The 23399-nt window shown below is 31.1% G+C and overlaps 1 protein-coding gene across 5 annotated transcripts; it reads left to right on the top strand.

Moving 5' to 3' along the window:
* Positions 1-409: 409 nt before the first annotated feature.
* On the top strand, positions 410-22116 carry LOC143225634 (metallophosphoesterase domain-containing protein 1-like). 5 transcript variants are annotated; one of them, XM_076455406.1, is made up of 6 exons: positions 412-566; positions 2028-2242; positions 3647-3945; positions 13712-13922; positions 14055-14281; positions 16899-22116. In XM_076455406.1, exons 2-6 carry the CDS (start codon positions 2223-2225, stop codon positions 17024-17026), a joined length of 885 nt encoding a protein of 294 aa, XP_076311521.1. In that variant the 5' UTR covers positions 412-566; positions 2028-2222; the 3' UTR covers positions 17027-22116. The 5 variants fall into 5 exon arrangements, with proteins under 5 accessions (XP_076311525.1, XP_076311521.1, XP_076311522.1 ...); XM_076455407.1 differs by having other exon boundaries at positions 426-501; XM_076455408.1 differs by lacking the exon at positions 412-566 and adding an exon at positions 646-780.
* The last annotated feature ends 1283 nt before the right edge of the window (positions 22117-23399 follow it).

Genomic DNA, 23399 nt, shown 5'->3' with positions numbered 1-23399 from the left:
TATGTGTGGTAAATCCCACTATTCGTTGATAAAAGACTAGCCTTTTGCGTGAAATTCAAAACAAACAAAAGACGTTTAGGTCAGACCTAATTAATTTGTCCAACATCACAAGTTATGGAAAAGCAAGGAAATATCAATGTGTAACTAGCTCAAGAATAAAATTATCTTGTTTCAACAGCTGCTTGCACGAGAACACGTGTTACATAGTGCAATGTTTCTCAACCATCTGTCTGGTTAATTATGACCACTTGGCCATCTCTGCTTGGGGTTTCATAAAAACAGACAAAAACTGACAGAACATTCATATGTAAATCGTAATATCTTTTATTTTACTTGTACTTTTACTGTTCTGTAACAGTTTATAGATACGAGGTTCTCCTAGCGGTAAAATATGTATACGTAACTTAATTTAACAATACAAAATTATACGAAATAAGATGATGTAACAAGAAAGCAAAGAACATTAGGATTCATTAAAGATTAATAAAACTTGTGAAACCGGTTAGATTTCAGTATATTTAATATATATATATTTGTTAATTATTAAACTTTGTTGTTTATTAGAGGTAAGTGCATGATCATTATTTGTGATCGATATTTATATTGTTATTTTGTGTAATTTTGCAGACCATCTAGTATACTCCTCTCCAAATTCGTATGATTGTACTGTGTGCTTTTTAAGTTGTCAACGTTACTGGATTTTTATTATTTTTCTCCTTGTCTTTTGATACTCACGTAGTTGAAATTGAGTTGTTTAGTAATAAACTGTAGGTTATGCAGGTATTAAATTAAGAAATTTGTGAAACTTGTATTTAATAAATAAGTAATTTGTTGTTTTAGTGGTGTGGTAGATCAAAATAGCAATTGTAAAATTAGTTTACAAACTACACATAACGAAGACACTTTATTATTTAGGCCAACAGTTTGAACAAACAGGTTATGATATATAATAATACTTGTCTTTCTGAACAGTTGCTAGATGGAAATGAGATTACATAAGATTATTATATCGATTCTGAGTTGTTAATAAAAAATTTAAAAAATAATAGAGCTCTTGGCCTGATAATCTTTACTCCAAGCTTTATAAAAAGGTTAAGGAGTTGGATATATGAGTCATTTGCTATTATTTTGCTTGAGTCCTTGAAAAGTCAGAAAGTGCCAGAAGACTGGAAGTTTGCTTATGTTACTTTTCTTTGGAGATGATAAAAATTGACCTAATATTTAACAAGTTTGCAATTTTGTTGGATAGTTAGCATTGTGTCACTAGGGAAAAAAAAATCTTAACAATCTTTTATCATTCTTAAAATTTCTGAGAAAAGCTTTGGAAAGTCTGATAAAAGATGCTTTGCAAAGTCATTTAACAAAGTTAGAATTTTATTGGATAGTCAACTGGGTTTTGCTAAGAGAAAATTCTTTGAAAAGGTTACTATTTATGTAGATGAGGGTTTAGGTGTGAATTGGTTGCCTGAATTTTCAGAAAGTATTTGACAAGATATCACATAAAATGCCTACTAAAAATGTTGTATGTAAGTTGGTGACAGGTTGGATTATATAGAAAACTAGCTAAATGGTAAAAACAGAGGATTTATGTAAATTTACTCGGAGCTCAACATTAGGACTTTTGCTCCTTTTAATTTACACCAATGATATTGATGAAGTAATGGTCAATAAATTATTTAAATTAGCTGATGACACTAAAGTTTTTAATGTTACTGGCTATGAGAAAGATACTACTTTCTTACAAAAGGATTTGAATTATTTGGTGAGTGGGGCAAATATTGATAAATAGTAACTGGATTATAATAACTTCTAGATGATGCATGTGGGATATCAATTTGAATTATGAGTATGATTTAGATGAGAATAACCTTAACAGCGTTATTGAGGAGAGGATATTAGTGTTCTGATTGGTCAGTCTCTTAAGTCATGAAAAACATACTGTTGCAAGCTATAGGACAAATAATATTTAGGTTGTATTTAGAAAAATACTGAAACAGTTCCAAAGAAGTTATAATGTTATTTCATAGATTATGTTTAGTCTGAGGCTCCTTACCTTAGAAAGGACATCAAATTGTTGGAAAACTACGCAAGGATTATCTACGCTAGCCATTCCCAATTTAGTAGTGAAAGAATAGAGGGAAGGCAGCTAGTCATCACTACCAACCTACAACTCTTGGGCTACACTTCTTTCAACAAATAGTGGGATCAACCATCACATTATAATGCTCCAACAACTGAAAGGGTAAGTATGTTTGGTGGGAAGGGGATTCAAACCTGTGATCCACACATTGTGAACCAATTACCTTAAACACCTGGTAGTTTACTAATAGTAAATGTAAGTTGCTCAGGCCATTTAGAAAGTACTCTGGTATTTTAATATATCACTTCTTTCTTTTGGTAATATATTTATAGACATATTGGTTACAAGTCAAATGAGGTAATTATCTCTATGTAAACCCCAGTTTGGCACCTCATTTTGAATATTATGTACATTTGGTCTTCTTATTTAAGAAAGGATATTGACTTACTAAAAAAGATTAAAAGGCTCTTTACTATTGTGGTATACTGAGGTAAAATGAGCCAGCTTTAAAGCCATATTATGTAGATTTACTGGTATTGATTATTTAATAGTACTAAATCTCTTACTGAGTTTTTTTTAATGAAGTGTAAAACAAATATACACAATCTTTATTATTAAAATGAAACCCTGTATGGGCTTGCTGCTTGCTTACATTGAACAATGGCTTTTACTAGCTCTTTCTACCATTTAAGCTGAAGTCATATGTACCACACTCTTTAAATTCAACATTCTTTAGTTTTCTAGAACCTTTGCCTTTGTTGACAACAGTGTGCACTACCCATGTGACTTGTTATTCGTATTAGAACTTAGATGGGGCCATAACCTTTAGACGTCAAGTGAGCAACTGTTGAAGGACATTGCTGTTGAAATCATTACAAAATGAATGAAGTTAAACAATATTCTCCATAGGAGACAAGAGTATTATCTAATTTTGAGAACAACAAAGACACAAGGAAAAAGAATTAAAACTTGAAACAAGATCAGTTTAATGTTTTCTTGATGATGACATGTTATATGAACCTTGCACATATTCATAAACAAAAGAAAGAACAAATTCAGAATAAATAGTATATTACAACAACAAGAAAGAAACACATGACATTTTCATTTACCATACTAGACCAATTTCAGGGATGGAAGAGTTATCTTGTAATGATATGTTAAGATATCTTGGTTCTTTTGTGAAGAGAAAGATAAGGTCTAGGGTGAACTGTATGAGATTGTTCAGTAGATATATAGAATAAAAATCTTTTGACTTACTGTGCTATAGTTTGAAGATGTTAAATATAAAACTGTGCATAATGAAACCCAATTGTTAGTGTTATAAACCATCAGACTTATTGCTGAGCAACTAGAAAGTAAGTAAAGAGTAAGGCATTTAAGTTTGTAAGGTTTATAATATTTCTTACACTTGTTTCTGTACAAAATCTAATGATAATCTTCCAGTAAGTTTATACAATCTAAAATATCAGGCTATATCCCCATATCTTTAATAAATTTGTGGGTTTATATAGTTGTTACAAGAAACCAAAATGGGTTTATTTATTAATATATTATTTTTTTCAGAGTCTTAATGTCACATGACAGTTTAAAGGAGGCCAGTATTGAAATACATCATTTTACCAAAAACCCTTCAAAAGCATGGGAGGAATTGAGAAAATTTCAGGTTATTCGTAAAGTTCAGCCCATACCACTTGCTTTACCAGTCAACCCAAACAAAGTTCGTTTTGTATGTATGTCTGATACACATTCCTTCACATCTTTTAAAAAATGGCCTATTCCTTCTGGTGATGTATTTATTCATGCTGGAGATTTCACAAAATTTGGATTTGTGGAAGAGGTAGAGGAATTTAACAAATTTTTGGGTAAGTTTTTATAGTTATTCAGAGAGTATATATTTAAAACGAAATGTGATTCCATGGATGGAAAATTGGAAAGTAATTATGACTGTTAAATTGATACATTTTTATTATTGCACAAAATTCAAGTGTGGTACATGACTTATAATTTATTCTACTTATTTTTATGATTCAAGAGCATTATGCAATAAAAGTTAATTTTAATTCCAGGCTAATGGACATATTCTTAAGTTTTGAATTTAATGACATGTTAATATAACTCCTGAAAGTTGATGACAAAGCCAGAAGAGGCTTGACATGGCACACAGAGCTTTGACTCGGAATTTGGGTTGCCAGCTTGAATTCTGTCATCACACATGCTCACCTTTTTGTGTGGGTGTTATTATGTGAATGTCAACCCCATTATTTGTTATTGAATGTAGCCAAAGACATGGTGGTGAGTTGTATAGTGACTCATGCTCTCCTTATATTCCATCATTTCAAAACTAGTGCAGTTTTATGTGAAATTCAACAAACAAACAAGCAAAGCCAAAAATAGTAAAGGGAGGAGGAGATCTGAATAGTACCTGACCCTTACAGGTCACGGATAACACAATCAAACACTGACCAAGACAAGATGATTAAATATATTCAAAGCTCTATGTGTAGGCTAAAATACGAAGTTATTGAAGATCTTTCTTGTATGTACATGGCCTTTAGTAATTACTACTAATTTCAATTGATGTAAGCTGTATTTAAAGTTTTAATTTATATGTTTACTAGAAGGTGCATGAATTGAGGTCGAGAAATTTCTTGGTTGTTGGAGAAGATAGAAATAAGTATACAATATAAATATGAATAAAATAATCAGTGATGAATGAGAGTTAATGATCATCCATGAAAGTTTAAATTAAGTGTGTGATAGTTATTCCGTGTTAGTAGCAAGAGTTATTCAGGTACTGGTTTGTTTATCGATTAATGCTAATGAAGTTAGTTGTAGGTATCATTAGCCTTGGACTTACTGATGAAATGTTGTATTTTAACTTAGAGCTTCAAGTGAATATAACCTTAACAAACATCATGGGGAATAGACTAATTAATTTGTTACAATTACATAAATTGAACTTGACATTATTTTTATAAAATTATCCAAAAGAACCCATTCAATGATAGAATACAATAATAGCTGATTACATATATTTTCCTTCAGCCTTAATTATAAAGAATCCTTGAAATGCATTATTTCATAAAATGAAATTAATAATAAGAACTTTTAAGGTTTTATTATACTATTCATATGGTAAACTTATCTCTGTATGGGTAATATTCTTATAATGAGGGTTGAATGCCATGCATTAAAATTGTTTTAAATATACAAATCACCAAGTCACATGACAACCACAGCCTATATAAAGTTGCAGTAGAACAGTATGTATCATTGTTAGGCATTTTATAAGTAGTGTGATGCCACCAAAATATATCATTTTTGAAAAGATTAAGCACATCCCCTTTGCAAAATATTCATAAACTTGAATGATAAAGATGTGATCAGATCATAGTTTTAAAACCTCCAAAATAGATATATCCATTGTACATAATGTACTGAAAAACAAAGGAATATGGATCAATTTAAGGATCATCTAGAAAGCATTTTTCAACAACAAAAACACTGTGTACCAGAAGAAATGCCATTTCAGCAAAATCTTATAGATGAGGCAAAATTGAGCCCTATTGAACCAAATTAAACAATAAATTTAGCTTTGTACTTATTTTTAGTAAATAGATTGAATAAAACAACAGTGATATTGTAAAATTAAAGTGTGATTGGTTCATTGCTTTAGTATCACATGCCAGAATGTGTGGTGATAATAATTAAAATTAACAGCTTGACCTTATGAGATTGTTTCTTAGGCTTTTAAAACATAGGATGAAGCCCATGGTTTTGTTACTTGTACTTCTACTGTTACTTTTTATATATGGTATTCTTAAGCGTGCTGTTTACCTTTATGAGTAATTAAGTAGGTTCTACAGAATATCAGCAGGTTAAACAGAAAATGTCATATGGAGTTACACTTTATTCCCTGTCTCTAACTGAATTGTAATATCTGAAAGCAACTTGGTACAGTATATAAGCAAAAAAATACTTATTTATTAATAAATATTTCTAAATAAAAATAAAGAAGAGTATATAATAATGTTTAACTACACCATATATACTATACTGAATCCTAATGAGAGCTTTTATGCAATATAAAAAAGAGATAATAAGTGTGAGAACTTAATAGAAAAGTAAAAGTCTATAAAGAACTGTTTCAGACTGAAATAAATACAGCATTATAAGTATGAGACAATGGTGCTATTATTTCCCAATATGTGTATTATACCTAACAAAATCTAAGAGAGGTTGAAACCTTATGTTATTATCTAATCTGCCAAGATAAAACATTGATGTCTCTTTTTACATATTATGTTCTACTTTACAGAAATCTTTCCTTTGAGAAGTTCACATGTGATACTATAGGTGAATGATCCAGAACAGTATGTACCTACAATGAAAAGAAGTTGGCTTTACAAACAATATTGAGTTTTTTATTTGGTCTGGAACTTCTTTCATATCTTACTAAGGGTTCTGAAGGAGTGAGTTAATTCTAAGTTGATTTAGGTACAGTTTGTTTAATAAGGAGCTAATTAGTTCTGTTTCCTTCTTTCTTCACTGGTCACACTAAAGTTTTCCACTGAAAAAGTTATGTTTTCTTTTCACAAAAATAATAATGTTCGATACAAATCCAATGAAGTTAAGTAACATACTTTTCAAAATATAGGGACAATCTTGGTCAAATATTTGAAGTTCTGTATTAATAAGTGTTAATCACAGTTCTAGCTTTCAAGGTTTACAACAGCCTAACTATAGCAAACCAATGATATATACTGTCTCCTGGTGCATAGCATAAGTTATATTTTTTAGACATGAGGAATGTTTCTTGAAACTTAGCTTGTGCAACAGTATAGATGACATGCCAGTGTTTACATTTGGACGTACACCCTTGTGCAAATTAATTGAAACAAGACAGAAAATTATTTTTTTCAATTTTTTGCATTTTATTTCTGAGAATCCAAAAATTACTCACAAATTAATACATGATATGACCATCTTTATTTTTCAGAAGATCATTAATCCGCTTTGGCATCGAGTCTATGAGTTCACTGCAATCTTTACTAATTTTTGGATTGCAGTACCACACCTCAATTATGGCCTCAATTAGCTTATCTTTCACAGTACAGTCTTTTCCCCGAAGTTTTTCTTTTCAAATCGCCCAAAGATGTTCAATAGGATTTAAGTCCAGAGAGTTTCCAGGCCAGTCCAGCATCTTTATTCTCGTTGTAGTCATAAAATTCTTCACAAGTTTTGATGTGTGGCACAGAGCCAGATCTTGCTGAAAAATGCCAGATCCATCTGGAAATCTCTTTTTCAATTCTGGAATGACTCTTCTCTGCAAAACTCAATATACTGTGGTCCTCACATCATACCTTCTATGATATGTAAGCCTCTGATGCCATAGTAGCTGAAAAAGCCCCAAAACATCTTCTTCAAAGGATGTTTTACGAACTGATTGATGTGAGATTCTCGAAGTTTCTCACCTGGAGATCTGCAAACATGCAAACTTCTTTGACCCTGTACGAAGAAATGAGTCTTGTCACTGAATAACACCTTCCTTCATTATTCTTGCATCCAGTTCTTGTATTACAGACTCTATTGATACCATTTTTCTTCATTGAGTTGGTAATAAATTGTTTTTTGATTGGTCTCCTTGCCCTTATAACGCAATTTTGAATGACGTAATATTCCTCAAAACTTCGTCATATATCCCAAAAATAGGTCGACTATACTGCAAAACACAGCTAATGACGCCATCTGTGTGAAAAAATGACAATTAAAGGAAATCACTGGCTGCCATGCTGAAAATATTGTAAAATAACCATTTGTTTCAATTAATTTGCACAAGGGTGTACGTTGTTGATTCTTACACTTGAGAATTTCCTACAAATTTAGTGAATAGGCAGGAATTTCACAATACAGATTTAACAGTGTAAGCTATATACATTTATATATGTAAATTTAACTTAAATAAACTTTTGATATTAAAATAGATATATGATATTAAATCTGTCGCAAACTTAAACTTGCTTTTTATTGGTCTGACAGTATATTGGTAAGACCTGATGATCACTATGAGATGCTGCACTCTATCACTCTGGTTGTTTTTAACTGGGTTTGGGAGAATAATGTCTCTCTTTGTGCATGGCATGTGGCTATTGTTCTTCCTTTTGCAAAGACTAGGAAGGATCCCAAGATTTCTTCTAATTATCATCCAGTTACTTTGAGTAGCTGTCTCTGTAAGGTTTTGGAGAGTGTCTAATGCTTGTCTTGTTTGTTTGTTCAATGAAACAATCTTCTCTTGCCTGCCCAGTGTAGTTTTCATTGATAGTGCCACCAAGGGCCACCTTATTCATTTCAGTCTCTATCAAGGAAGCCCTCCTCGAGATGGAGCATCTTTTATTTAATCATTTTTTATCTCAAGTAGGTTTATGATACTACATGAAGGTTTGACATTTTGTATAACCTCCATTTATATGGGTTGTGTGACCATTTACCCATCATTATTCACAACTTTTCTTGTCAGTTGTTGAGCATGAGGTTTCTTGGGCAGCAGTTTCAGACTGATCTAACTCGCTTTTTGGCTGGACCAGGGAAAATAGTTTCATCTTCTCTTCTAAAATCATTTGCTACCAGTGTGGTTTTTATCCTGATCCAGACCTTTGCATAGGTGGTGATATTCTTCCTGTGGTGGGTATGACAAAATTCCATGAACTTATCTTTAACATAAGTCTGCTTTCATTTCTCATATTCTCACAAGAGCACTGAATATCCTCTGTGTCTTAGCTGCCAAGTTGTTGTATACCATTTTTCTTGTCTTTGATCATGTAGAAACTTAGCAGTACACTTCCTGCACTATTTACACCAACTATTTTGGTTCTTTCCTGGTTCCATAATTACTTATTATGGGTTCTCACCTGGTTTTCATGGATATTTAGAAACAATTTTTAAAGCCCACATTAGACACTGTTTAGTCAATTGGTATTAAATTTCATGTAATTTAATTAAGTACTTCAATTTTATGAAAGAAAAACATCAAGAGATATTGATGATCCCCCACTAGTCTGAAAAAAGATTAAAACAAATCATAACTGAATACAAAATTACACAAATCCATTTGCAGGGAATGGTGAATTTCCATTATGTTCTATACCACAATACACCTGAAAATGATGTGTGTTGATACAATCTTGCACATATTTGCATATTGAGAACTCGGGCTTCTTCATAAAGGCAATTTATGCAGAAAAATTGATAATGCTGTACTGTAATTACACAATACATACACCACAGAAGAATTTTATATATTTGCACAGGCTAAACCCACATATTTGGAAATACAAAACAAAAGGTGATAACATACATAAAGTAAAAAGCACACTATGTAATAAGGAATACAGAAAATAAAAATAAAGCACTGATTAACATTACTTCTCTGGAGCTTGCCTTCTCAAGAATAAGACTTTAAAGAGTAGACTAATGCCAAATGCAGGGGCACAAATAATATTCAAGCAGCCATCAATGGCAAAGATGTTACTTGTAAGAGAAACAGAAAACAAATTGAATTATACATATATAACAAATTATACAAAATAATGTAAGTTTAAAATTCATTTACTTCTACCTTAATTTCAACAGCTGGTCTTCCAGTGCAGCAGTTGATCTTTTATACAAGTAATAATCAACCAGCAATAATTCCTGGTCCTTGCTAACACTGTGTGTTTGAGCTAGCTCAGCTCAGAGCAGCCATATTTCTGTCTCTAGCTCTGCTCACCTCCAAGGCTTGCCACTGTCACTGTTGTACAGCTCTATGCTTTTGTCCATTTAGTAGCCTGGTCTTAGTGTGGCTTTGTATTAATTTAGGTTAGTTGGTGATATCTGTCAGGAGCATACATTGGAACTTCAGTTGTTGCTGTGGCTGGTCCTGGAGCTGTTTTAATGGTGGTGGAGTGGCTTCTGGGAGGAGTAATCTCCACAAATTTTATATTTTGACTAAAATATCTGCCATTAGTGGCTGCTTGGATATTGTTATTTGTGCCCCTACATTTGGGCACTAGTCTACTCTACTGTCTTATAGTATTCTTAAGAAGGCTAGTTCCAGAGAAGCTTTCTTGAGAGTTGGGATGTGATAGCCCTGTTGAAAATGGAAACACATCATGTCCTGATGGTATTTTTCAATGGGTCATCTGTTGACAGATGGTTAATGAATCCACACTAGCTCCCAGATGGCTTGTATTGTTATAACCTATACACATGTATACTTTTGAACTGAATTTAAACTAATAGATCTAAACTCAACTCAAGTAAACAATATAATCCTTAAAACATGAAGAGATAAGTAAATAGTGTTTAGATAATATTTGTCTACTAAAACAATGTATTTAACCTGTTGTACTATCTACCATTAAGATGATTTACAGCTAAGCCTAAAAGTACAATTATGCATCCTAAGCCTAATCTAAACTTCTATTTCTAATACATATTTTACCATTAATCGCTTACTTTTGTTATTTTCAAGGTGCATGCACTACCTTTATCACAGTTTGGTCTTATTAGCAGAAATATAAGAGAGTATCTAACCTAAATATATCTGATTTATCGGTGAAAAAGATTGCTATGTACCTGAATCAAATGTGCTTTACTCTACAACAGTCTTTCCCAAAAGAAAGCATGTGCAATATTTTAGGAGAATGACTCGGAAAAATAGGTTACTAGGTGGAAAGAAACTTAGACATTTCCTTGACTTTAAATTTATTTTCAATGTAAATATTTTTACACCTAGAAACATTTTTATGTATTAAGTATACTGCATGTCCTAATGACACATCTCAGTATTAAAAACATGTACATGTAAATTAAAGTAATATCCAAATTATAATTAATTCTGTTAATTACTCTTGGAGTACCCTGTGTATTTTCCTTAGAAAATGATTGATTTTAACCAGTTTCGTGGGAATTCTTTGAGTTTTGAAGCAAATACAAAGAAAACTTATCATTAAGTTGCCATGTATGGACATTATGATTAGTGTATGTTATAAACACATGTGAGTAGGTTCGGGTTAATGACAATACCACATTTGGTTTTTTTTAAATTATGGGAATGTTACACATTATGTGAACAAAGTGCACAATAAAGAATGTCACATTATCTAGTCATTAGAAAATGGTGAGGATGTGAAACATTTCTTTAATGGTGTGGAATTATTTTATAGTTATAGCCATGAGAGATGTAATTGTTTTTTTCTCAAAATTAGAATTAATGTATAAAGTATGAAAGGAACTACATACTCCACTAATTTTCCCAAAGAGTCTGAAGACTGCCTGGAGGGGTCATCAGTTTTAACCACTTACACCACTATATAGTAAATGGAGACACTAAAGTGATGTCACATAAGAGATGATTAACATTGCAATTTGTACAGTCAAATTATATGCATGCCATGAATCACAAGAAGAAATATGCTCTGTATAGGCTACAACATAGAATAACATATGAACTTTAAAAGCAAGAAATAAAAATATTATTTACTCTTACTTTTAGTTTTACTCTTTAAACAGGACATTTTCAAGAACCCTGTCAAAATACATCTAATATTGTTTAAGCTGTGCATCCAATTGTGTAACAAGAGCCAGAAAGGCTCTGAGATAAAACTTTCTTATGAAGGAAGTAGGCTTTTACTAATTAAACTTTTATTTTAATATACATCAATATGTTAATATTGTAAAGTGAGTAACAAAAAGTTGTGTTCAGCATAATGTTAAGTCTACTCTGTCATTAATAACTTTTGGAAACTATTTTTGCTTGGGTTCAGATGCTTGATGTGTTTAATCTGACAGACAGAAAAGAGAGCAGTGTGTTTTGCTGTTTAGATGTAAATACTGTATACTGTATATCATCAAATAAGGTTTTATTTTCAATATATTTATTGAGCAAAATTTCCACTTCTATATATCTGCTGACTTCTCTACATATAAAAAAAAATTCCCATTTTTACATAATAAATACTTTCTCCATTTTCTGTTGATATGTTTTTAGCAACATGTTTTTCATACAGTATAGTAGAGAGACATTTGAATATTGGGTGGGAGGCTGTGGTGTCCAGGTGTAAAACATCTCCAGCACTGTCACCTGCTCAGCAAAGTATAGAATGATGATGGCATGAAATGTATGGTTTTTCCTGAATCATAGAAATTATAGATTATATAACTCAAGACATCATGCAACCAGCCCTTCTCCCTCTCTCTTTGAAGCCTCCTGGGTGATTAGTTGTAATCCATTGGGTAGCTTCATGCTTAATAACAAAAGAAAAACTTTTAAAACCATAGAAGATTTTGAAATCTTTTCCCCTCAAAACTTATTAGAGAAGCCAGGTCCTTGTAGCCATACTCTATAGTGTGTGCATTCACTACATTTTTCTTTCTTTAACATTATTCGTGTCATGCAACCTTCTAAAATAAGCTCTAACAGAAAAATTGAAATTGTTTTCTAAATACGTATTGAATGTGTAGATAAAAATCTTAGTATGTTATTATTTTAAGTTTTTAAAATTTGTTTAATAGAATTTGCATAATTTTTGTTGGACTTTCCATGAATGCATATGGGTAGTTATCTTGCATGTTTCTATACCACTCGATATATCACAAAATTTTCTCATTCAAGAAATTGCTCATGTAATTATTTTACTTTTGCTATTTGAAAAAGTATGCAAATAAAAATGGCTAAAAATAAGCATTATGTGTAAGTAAACTGACTTAGATATTTACATATTTAATACAGCAATTATAATTTCAAAATTTCACCCAGTATGATCAGATATTTTATTATTGTAATGAGTTATCACCCAAAGGTAAAACAAATTATTTATTGCCTGTATCCTTTTGGTGTTTAATTATTGGGAATGGTGATATTAATATTTAAAAATGTAATAAGAACTAGTCAAAGTAACTGAATATCCCCACTGCCCTCCTTAACTGGGAGATGAAGCTTTTGTTTTATCCTGTGTCAAATGGACTATTGTTGTTTTTATTACTTGTTACGTATAATTCTACACTGTATTGTAACTTTTTTTATTGTTTTTAATAATGCTAGATTATCAGATAAAAACCATAATTTTATTTTGTGTTTGAGATTATACATCTTAATGGCATGAATAACTTGCAACAGCAATTTGTGATATGTTTGATTTATAAACATAAGAAATTGTTATTGATTTAGATATTTACTAAAACATCAACTTATAAACAAACATTGTGGAGATTCTTTTTTGGATATTCAAAGTAAATTAATGCACAATTTCAAATTAAAAATTTCAAGAGTTACTTTTTTCAAAATTTAAACCAGATTGCATTTGTCACTGATCATTACAGTCAGTATATTTTACATGATTAAATACATAGAGGAAGATCTTATTTTAATTTTTGCATCAGTTGTGATGATGTGTTAAAATTTTAAGACAATTTTGTACAAGAAATAAGATGAAGCTTCCTATAAAATAGAATATAAACTAAATATGTCTTTCTTTACTCCTTTGAAAACAGTTAAATCTACATATACATTCAGAACTATACATTCTTTATTTTAAATGTATATATTATTATCAAAACAATGTATTTAGTTGTCAAGTTGTATGTATTTAGGGGCTCTACCTCACACATACAAGATAGTTATTGCTGGCAACCATGAATTTACATTTGATCCTTCCAAGTGTGATACTGGAAATCTTCAGTTGGACTCCAATGATTCTTTAAAATGTACAAATAACAAGCCACAGAACCTGCTCACTAACTGTATTTATCTTGAGGATTCTGCAGTTGAAATTCATGGGCTGAAAGTTTATGGATCTCCTTGGTGAGTATTTATTACTCAATGTTAAATGGTATTGGATGTTGTAGTTTATTCTTAATATTACCATGTGTGTTTATGTATATTAAACTGTCCTTGTTCATGCTTCAGTTTTATATTTCCTTATATATTTTCCAGGCAACCATTTTTCAGGAACGGAGCTTTTAATCTTCCCAGAGGTAAAGCTTGTTTAAAGAAATGGAATAAAATACCGACTGATGTCGATGTTCTAATTACTCATACTCCACCTGTTGGTCATGGTGATTACTGTTTAATAGGTGTACATGCTGGCTGTGTAGAACTTCTAAACACTGTGCAAAATCGTGTGAAACCCAAATATCATGTTTTTGGCCACATTCATGAAGGTACAGTAATTATATGTACACTTTGAAAGCATAACATGTTCATTTATGTACCAGAAGATAAAGTTAATCTTCTACAGAAATTTGCAGTATAAACATTCTCTGTATTTTTCCTATGATTTTGAATACACAGAAATAAACACTTAAGACATGTTGAATTACACAGAAAGAAGAATTATCAGTTTGTGCATGTGCATTGAAAACACAGCATGTTAAAATACATGTGTAGTGGATTTCTCAAAAATTTAACATTATTTTTTGTTTGCCCTTGTGTGAAAAGCACAGGCTGTTTAATATTGGAGTACATCACACTCCTACATACACTTGACTTTTCATACATGTTTTGACTGTTTTATGAGTTTTATGGCATATCATCTTTGAGAGATTTTTACAATGTTTCGCTTGTTATGTTCACAGAATTACCAGTCTTTAAGCTTTCCTAATAAAAACTGTAGAGCAAAAAGAGTTTCCCAAATTCATAGTTTTCAAAAATAAGTTTAATATTAAGAAAATAGTTACATACATTTATTCTTTCTAACTTAATGTTGAAACTGTCACTCTCACTCATACAATTGTCCATCAGTTTGGTAACAGGGAAGGTGAATACTATTATGAAAAATTAATTTGATTTTAACTGTTTAAGAGGCTGTTAGTGAAATAAAGGTAGAATTAGTATTAGGTTGTTTGAAACATAATGGTGGATTTTAAAGTTTAACTTTAATAAGAAATAAAAAAATTGAAAAGTAACATTATTAATTGCAGTAGGAACCTAATGAAGCTACAAACCTTTGTCAATGAGAAACAAGATTATTTATGCCATAATGATAAAACTGAAGTCCTAGAACTCAAAAATTCTTTAAAGCCATTTTCTGCTGCTGCTCTGTTATTAACTATTTTGTCCAAGTGCTTAAAAAAGTGATAGTTGGTGGGTGACAGGTCTGGGGAATATGGAGGATGAGGCAATGTTTCATAGTCCAATTCGTTGAGCTTCTGGAGAGTCATTTGAGCAGTGTATGGCTGATTATTACCATGAAGCAAGATTAGTCCTCTTTGATTGACTAATGCTGTTATTTTTTCATGCAACTTTCTATACATTTTTTCAGTTCTTGACAGTAAACGTCTGCAGTGGTATTCTGGCCCTGGTTGAGAAAGCTGTAATGGAAGATACCAGCTGCAGACCACCATACAGTTACCATAATCTTCTGTTGGTGCTTTTGAAAGTATTTTGGAGTCCTATCACAATAGAATCATTGTGCAGATCATTATTTTCTGTTGCTGTAAATAATCCACTTTTCCTCACAGGTGACAATTGGTCAAGAAATGAGACACTTTTTTTGTAAAACATCCACGAGAGCACAGTTCAAAATGGTAGTTTCTCTTTTTTCACCAAGTTCTTGTGGAACCTACTGACTGAGCTTTTTCACTTTTCCAATTTGTTCATAATGATTTAAATTGTGAAAATGCTGTAATTTGCATTTGGAGGTGATTTCATTCCCCCATGCTTGGTTGATATTGCAAGCTGTTTACGATGCATTATGACCAAGTTTGAATTCATGCAAAAAAAATTGTGCAACTTTTTTGTTTCCGTGATTAATTGTACGGATCTGAAATATTGGAAATAAAGTTTTAGGAAAAATAAAAGCACTAATGAATAGAAAAAAGCTTTAGTTTCTCAATGATATATGAAGTCATAGAAAATTTAATATAAAAATTGCCATTATTTTTTGAACATTATGATATATTTATCAGGATTGTGTGTCTTATAAATTCTGAGTAATATGTGAGATTTAGCATTGAACATATCAGTCTTATGAGAAGATTAAGACAGCATGTTAAGGAACAGAATAATTTAGCTTCAAGTGTAGTTCAATATATTTCCAATGACTATATAATATGGTGTCTTATTTCATATTCAAGATTATAAGGAATGTGGAAAATGAGTTGATGATACAAATAAAAAATGCTTTAATTTTACAACATAAGAACAATAGAATTAGTAGCAATAACAAAAGTACTGCAGAAATTGTATTAGTTTTATAATATATAATATGAAACGCATTAATCTGAGTTAGAATTTGTGTAAGTCAAACCATCACCTTTTGGAGCAGGTGTTAGTTTGTTAAAATGGTGAACTTTTTTTTCCCATGTGTCACATGTTATTAAGATGCAGGAAGATAATATCAAAATGCTAAATAAAATACATTTTAGAAACTAATTTTTGTTATTTATAATGGACTTACAAAAACGAGAATTAGATTTTGTATGCAAGATCTTTATCTTGATGGTGATGTGATACATGATGTATTTTGGCAGGGTTTCTGAACTATAAAATGTAGCACTGGGCTACTGTATATCATCATTTAAACATGAACATTAAATTAATTTAATTGCAGTTATATAATATGTTTTGCTATGGCCTATAACAAAACTAAGAGGGTGAACTTAAAATTAATTTAATTGCAGTTTTATAATTTGTTTTGCTATGGTCTATTACAAAACTAAAAGGGTGAATTTGTACAAATGGAAGCAGTTTTTATAAGCTTATGCCTTATATTTCAATTGTATAAAATTTGAAACAATTTTAGCTTTCTTTTATATATTCCCTTTATCTGTTTTTCAGGATATGGCATCACGACAGATGATAAAACAATCTTTGTTAACTGTTCGACATGCAACACCAATTATATACCTATCAATCCACCCATTATATTTGATATTTCACTTCCTTCAGGCTTCAGTAAAATTTGAAACTTTTGACAAGTATAATTAAACTATTGAAACATTAAAATATTTGAGAGTTTTATTTGAAGATTTTACAAAATATAGTTCCCACTATAAACAAATATCAAAATATTTGTGAAAGTTATACTTTATTTAAATTATTGATAATTTATCAAGTAGCAATCAAATGCTTTGAAAGTTGAAATTTAGAGCCAGTTTCAAAATTAAGTTTTGTTTTCATGCATATTTCATAATAATAGAATTAATATGTATATAATACAAACATTTTAGGAAAACTATATTTGATTGTAAATAGAATGTGGTATTCTAAATAAGAGAAAGCACAAATGTGAAACTATGATGTTTTTAGGCTTTATAATACCAGCATCATAAAGTTAGTGCCATTAGTAAATAGGTTTTATTATGTCAAAGGTCAAATGCATTAAGATGAGCATGAGTTTTGATTAATCAGAGGCTTTCCACTGAACCTATAAAACCTATTAAAATTTAGAAATTTATTCTAATTTCATGTGAACATTAAATATAGAAACATACTTTTTAACCAGCATAAACCATGCATATACGTTTGTCTATTTCATAAAACTTTTGAGAAACAGGCCTTCACTGTGCAGGCAAACAAAGCCATTACAAAAAAAACGTCATAAATTGATAATTATTCATTGAAAAACATAATAAATTTATTTTAGTCGCAATAATGTTCAGATTATAAAGGTGTTTAGACTAGAATATTGGTTCTTTGTCAACAGAATGTTTAAATGTGTATTTTTAAGTCATTCATTTTATAGAATCTATATTTTGATGTTATAAAAAATTTATAATCATCAGAAAATTTTTTTGATTACCAAATGGTGTGTTTTCCACATGTACTAACATTTATAATTGTATGTGGAAACATGAGAATTGCTATCTGAAGATGAAAAGATGAAGTTACCAAATGTTTGTACCTCAGTATTTATGCAATTGTATATCTATTAAGTATGCTTGTAACGTTTTAATTAGTGTCTTATTTATTTATTTATTATTTAAGAATTGACCAACAGTATATTTTATTAAAAAATGTTATTAAACATGATGAGACTTTCATATATTACCAAGTAGATTAATGGTTTTTCCCAAATGTTTGTTATCTCTCTCAAAACCTTCTAACAAAGTTATGTATTTTTTCATTAATTTAGGAATTCTTAATCTCTCCTGTTCAAAACATTTTTGTCATCATAGTTCTCGATCAAATAGATGGTGTCAAAATTCTCAATGATATATATATGAAATGAAAGAAACTTTATCCTCAAGTACTTTGATCTAGAAAGGAAAGTAAAAACATTACCTACAAGTACTTTGGTTTATCAGTTAACATGTGCATATTGAAAAATAAAATCATTCATTTGCGTATGCTTAGTAAAAAAACTCATTAATTGTCCACATTTTAGAGAAAAAAAATACATGTACAAACATATGATTATTTTAAAATAATTAAATCTAGCTTAGTTAACATACACGCTATAAATAGGCCTCCAACCCACATATAAACTGCTAAATCAGCTGGAAGTTAGAGGTACTTACTGTTCAGATATTGTATGTACCATACAGTAGACATCAGACAAGGTGTAGAATGGGTCTGTGCCCCTATCATTTTCAATAAAGATAGACATCTAAGTGAATTTATGTGGACTATTCCAAAAATGTTATGCCCTTAGCTATTAAGATTATGGTGTGAGCAATGGGAATTCTAAAAGAGAAACATTATGAAGTAATATCAATTACAGGTGATTACTACTGAATTAAAGATGTTTCTCAGTATAACAAAGCACAATGATATCAGTGTTGATATTATTGAAAGGACCTTGCCATCTAAATGTATTATTCATTTATTTTTTGATATTTGTAGACTCGTGTCGATTCTAAACTGAAATTCCATTTCAAGCAGTTGACAAATTATTACAATGAATTTGTTCAACATATCTTCGAGTTTAACAATATATATCCAACTAAGTATTATTTACTTGTTTTCCTGGGGCCATGTTTTACCTGTACTTAACTTTGCTAAAGATTTTACTTATTCCTATCAGAAGTTGACTTGTTTCAATTTAAACATGAAATTATTTTTATCACTATAAACTATACAACATAGCTTTAGAACTAAGTTTTATTTCTTACTGGCAGTATGTGATGTTTTTCCTTTACTTCTTTCTTACCTTATTCTTCCTCTCACATATCATTCAGGGTTGTTTGTTTGTTTTTTAGCTTTTGTCTTATAATAGGCTCTCAAAGATCTCTGCTGAAAACCTGTTTTCCTTGCAACGTGTCATGATCACAGGAATCCTGTAACATCCACAGTGGTCCAACAAGAAAGGTTGCAATATTTTCTGGTAATTTCCTAACGACTTAAGAGTGCTGCATTTTTCTAATCCCTTTAGGGATGACTGAACAAAGTGTTTTTTTCTCTCTCTCAATCAAAACCAATATTTCTTACACCTAACTTCATAACAAAGCTGCAAATGTATAATGACATGAATAAGAAAAAGTCCCATAAAAAGTTATAATGAACATTATGAATACAGAAAAATATACTAGATGCAAAATTATCTTTAGTAGTAGTGGAACAAGATGTTCATCGACTGATCCTCTTGCAATATTGAATGCAGTGTTTTAAGACAAATACGTTTGTAAAGAGTCAATCTCCTCTGACTGAAGTATCACAAGAGATGGTGTATGCCTTGTGTTATTTGATCTCTATTTTGCTACAATCTGCATTCCACCAAGGTATTCTTAGTCTGAATAATTTGGAGAAGGTAAAACATATGAATGATTAACACTGGAATAACTGTGGGGGAAAGAAGTTATCAGACTTTCTTGTGGCAATGGCAGCAATTTGTCAACAAGAAAAAAAAAATTGAACTGTGATTATAATTGGACAGTCGTATTTTATAGATAGCTTCTCACTTTTACAGGGACAACAGCCATGTTGCCTTAGGATGAGCCTTAACTCTTAGGCCTAGTTGTCACTTGTAGTAAATTAATATTGCATCAGAAACAGTTTTCAAAACTAAATGCTCTAACTAGGGCACAGACTTTTGAACGTGCCTATAAAATGTATTAAACCCGAAGGAAAGAGGAGACTATTTCTTCTAGTAGAAGAACACTAAAGATAATAACATGTAAATGTTTAACGGAAAATTGTGTCCCAGTGGTCCAGTGGTTAATCTGTAGGCTTATATGTTAAAAATAGGGTTTCGTTGTGGGCACATTACAGGTAGCCCTTTGTAGTTAATAAAAGCAAACTAAAAATTGTTTGGTTAATATGTATTAATTATCACGTATTACTGTATTGACTGGGGCAGTTGGAAACAGGAATAAATTATGTAAATAGTATGAGAACTTCATACATGGTTCAATATCATTTGAATGTGACTTAAACAACTTGCCTCATTAGTGAAATTGGACTTTAAGACATCTCTCAGGCTAAGTTACAGGTGATTAACAACACAGTGGCCAGTTATCATTCAGGTATTTCTTCTTGAGAAGGGTCATGATGCCACCATTTATTCCAAAATTTTCACTGATACCCCATAATCACCACTGATAATATGACCTTTAAATTTTCTATGATAGTATCAAGTTTCACTTGAATGAATTCGCCAGTTTGTAGCTTTGCTGGACACAATGTTGGTCAAGCAGGAATTATTAAATGGGTTAAGATTATAAATATGTAAAATTTGAATTTTTTTTATCCATTTTAGTGAGATGTAAAAACCAAAATATCAATCCACGTTGAATTACATTTGTAGAAAATTAAATTATTTCTTCATGAATTAAAACAAAAATACAAACTTGGCATTCTAATTCAAGTAAAGTAGAGCATAAACTATGTTTCATGCACAAAGAACTGCCGAAACCTCTAATTCTAAACATGCTCAAAGCATTCAATACTAGTATTCTTGTATTGAAATTAAATTTAATATGCAGTGTTAATCATTGTGATAAACTTGACCTAAAAATGCATTACTGGCTTCCCTTACTCAACCATTCTAATGTAGAGCTGTTTCATCTATGCAATAAGTTTCAATTTATCCATAGAACAGTACAAATAAATGCATACCTTTATTTACTATGTCCCTGGTCTTTAACTGATGGGCTTCTACAGTTATCCCAACAAACGTTTAGGCTACCCATTACGAAAGGAAAATTCAACATTGATACTATAAGTTGCATCTAGAGCTCGCTAACCTTTGAATATTGTGAAGTACTTATAATTTGAAGAAATAGACGCAAAATGTTTTCTTTGACATGATTTATTTTGTCCAATCGACTCATAATTTCGCATTTATCAAAGGTTTGTTTGGATGTTTTAGAGATTGTAACAAAACCTTATGTCCTTTGCGGGTTTCACGCTTTTTGTATTATATTTCTTACTAATGATTGTTCTGTGCATGTTCTTGTATTATTGTGTACCATATGTGTGCTTCATATCAACCTTAATATCATGAGCCACAACCCTCTTATAGCATTGATATGTATATATGATCCATTCAAATGATCGGATTAGATTAAGGAATTGTCAGATTATGGATATGATAAATTGTAGTTCTTATTGAATCACTTTCCACCTTTATTGGATAAACAGTTGGCTGCGACCTCAATGAACTACAGCATGAGTGGTGCACAATGAAAATTCATGTTATCATGCTAACATATACTTCAACAAACTGTGCCAACAAAAGAGGAATGTAAGTTATAAATCATTCTGGTACATCTCGGCAAAGCTGTGGATTTTGTACCATGAATTGAATCAACAATGAATAGAGGTCGTCCTTAAAACTTCTACATTGGAATATCTGGTGTGTTTTCAGCAGAAGGACAACCTACAGAAAGCTATAGGGTACTGGCTAAGACAAACTACTTGTAAGAGGAGACATAATTATCAACTGGAAATAACATGTTTTTATGCGTGTAAGTGTTTAAATTATCGATTTAAGGCTGTAACTGCCGTCAAGATGGTGCTTAATGATCCTAAAAAGGAACAAAAATGTCTGCGCGTCGCCCAAATGCCTCAACATTGTACTATATATATAGCTATTTTAATAAAGAGATTGACTGAATTGGTCCATTTGATGTTGCAACTCTAAAGAGTTTGCGTATATCGTATTCCATCCTGACTTCCCTACAGTATCACTAGATTCAAACTTCCATATTCACCATATTTTTTGTATTCAGGAAATCACGACTCTCTTAAGTTATACATTGTATAACAATTTACTTACAATGTAAGAAAGTAACTTGTGAAGCACGTGGTTGGATTCGCTAGATTGACTCTGTACCTATCTACTATTTATCGAAACCACGCCCAAGTAACTGGGTAATTTGAATGACTTTATCACGCGTACTTTAGCTTCCCATCTAAGGCCGCATAGTACTATGCAACGCTGAGCTCGAATTATTATTAGTTCTACTGTAGAATACGGACGTCAGTATCTGAACAAGTACATGCGAGATTTGAATCAAATATGCTCATCGCAGTTGCGGTCCATGAATGTGGTTGACAAGAACCGCGAAGCAGTAAGATACACCTGCAGCTATTAGCAATTGAATTCGTTTTTCATCCGTTGCATGATCGTATTTTACAACAGCCTTGAGCTAGCATTGTACAATATGGAAGAAGGAATAGATCAAACATACTTAAAACAAGACATAAACAGTAAATTCTCATCAGTTATGCTACTTGTACTTGTAAGTGTGAAAGGTCATCGTTTGGTAAGTAAGTGACTTTGTCTAATAGTAAGTTTTTCATTGTAAAACAATTTTGAAACATAGAGCAACTAGAAGTTTATAATGACTGTACATATTTAACTGATAATTTATTAGCACTTCCTATAAATGATTGTGGTACTTATTACCAGTGTAAATAAAAATTAGGAACATGTGGTGAGGTGTCAGGAGTTTTGAGTTGTTTAAGTAAAGTTTGTGTCAAAACGTTTGCGAAGAAATATTAAAATTATGTTCAAATACGTTCGGTATGTAACTAAAAGGTAACATTTTGAAGTACAGTCTCTTGGAACAAATTAATTATGCTTAAACAGGACCAAAAAAATACCCAATGAATATTTTAAAGTATAAAAATAGAATGTACATTAAAATGTTAGTATTTTCCAAACTCAATTGTAAGTGATATGAATAAATACTGTATAGCAGGGCTGTGATGGAAAACAGTTTCAACATACACTGTGTAGCGAGCGTTCACAAATTTTGGGACAAACGTAAGTTTACGGATTTACAACGATCAAATCCGGGGTTCGACTCCACACAGAGGACACTACAGAATAGACCAATATGGCGTTGCTCTGAAACAAAGAAACACAAAGTTTTCAGAATTAACAAAAACTTT

This window comes from Tachypleus tridentatus, chromosome 9 (assembly GCF_004210375.1).
Source record: "Tachypleus tridentatus isolate NWPU-2018 chromosome 9, ASM421037v1, whole genome shotgun sequence".
Classification (NCBI taxonomy): Eukaryota; Metazoa; Arthropoda; class Merostomata; order Xiphosura; family Limulidae; genus Tachypleus; species Tachypleus tridentatus.
The sequence above is the reverse complement of the archived record's forward strand: the minus strand, read 5'-3'. Positions and strand labels throughout refer to the sequence as shown.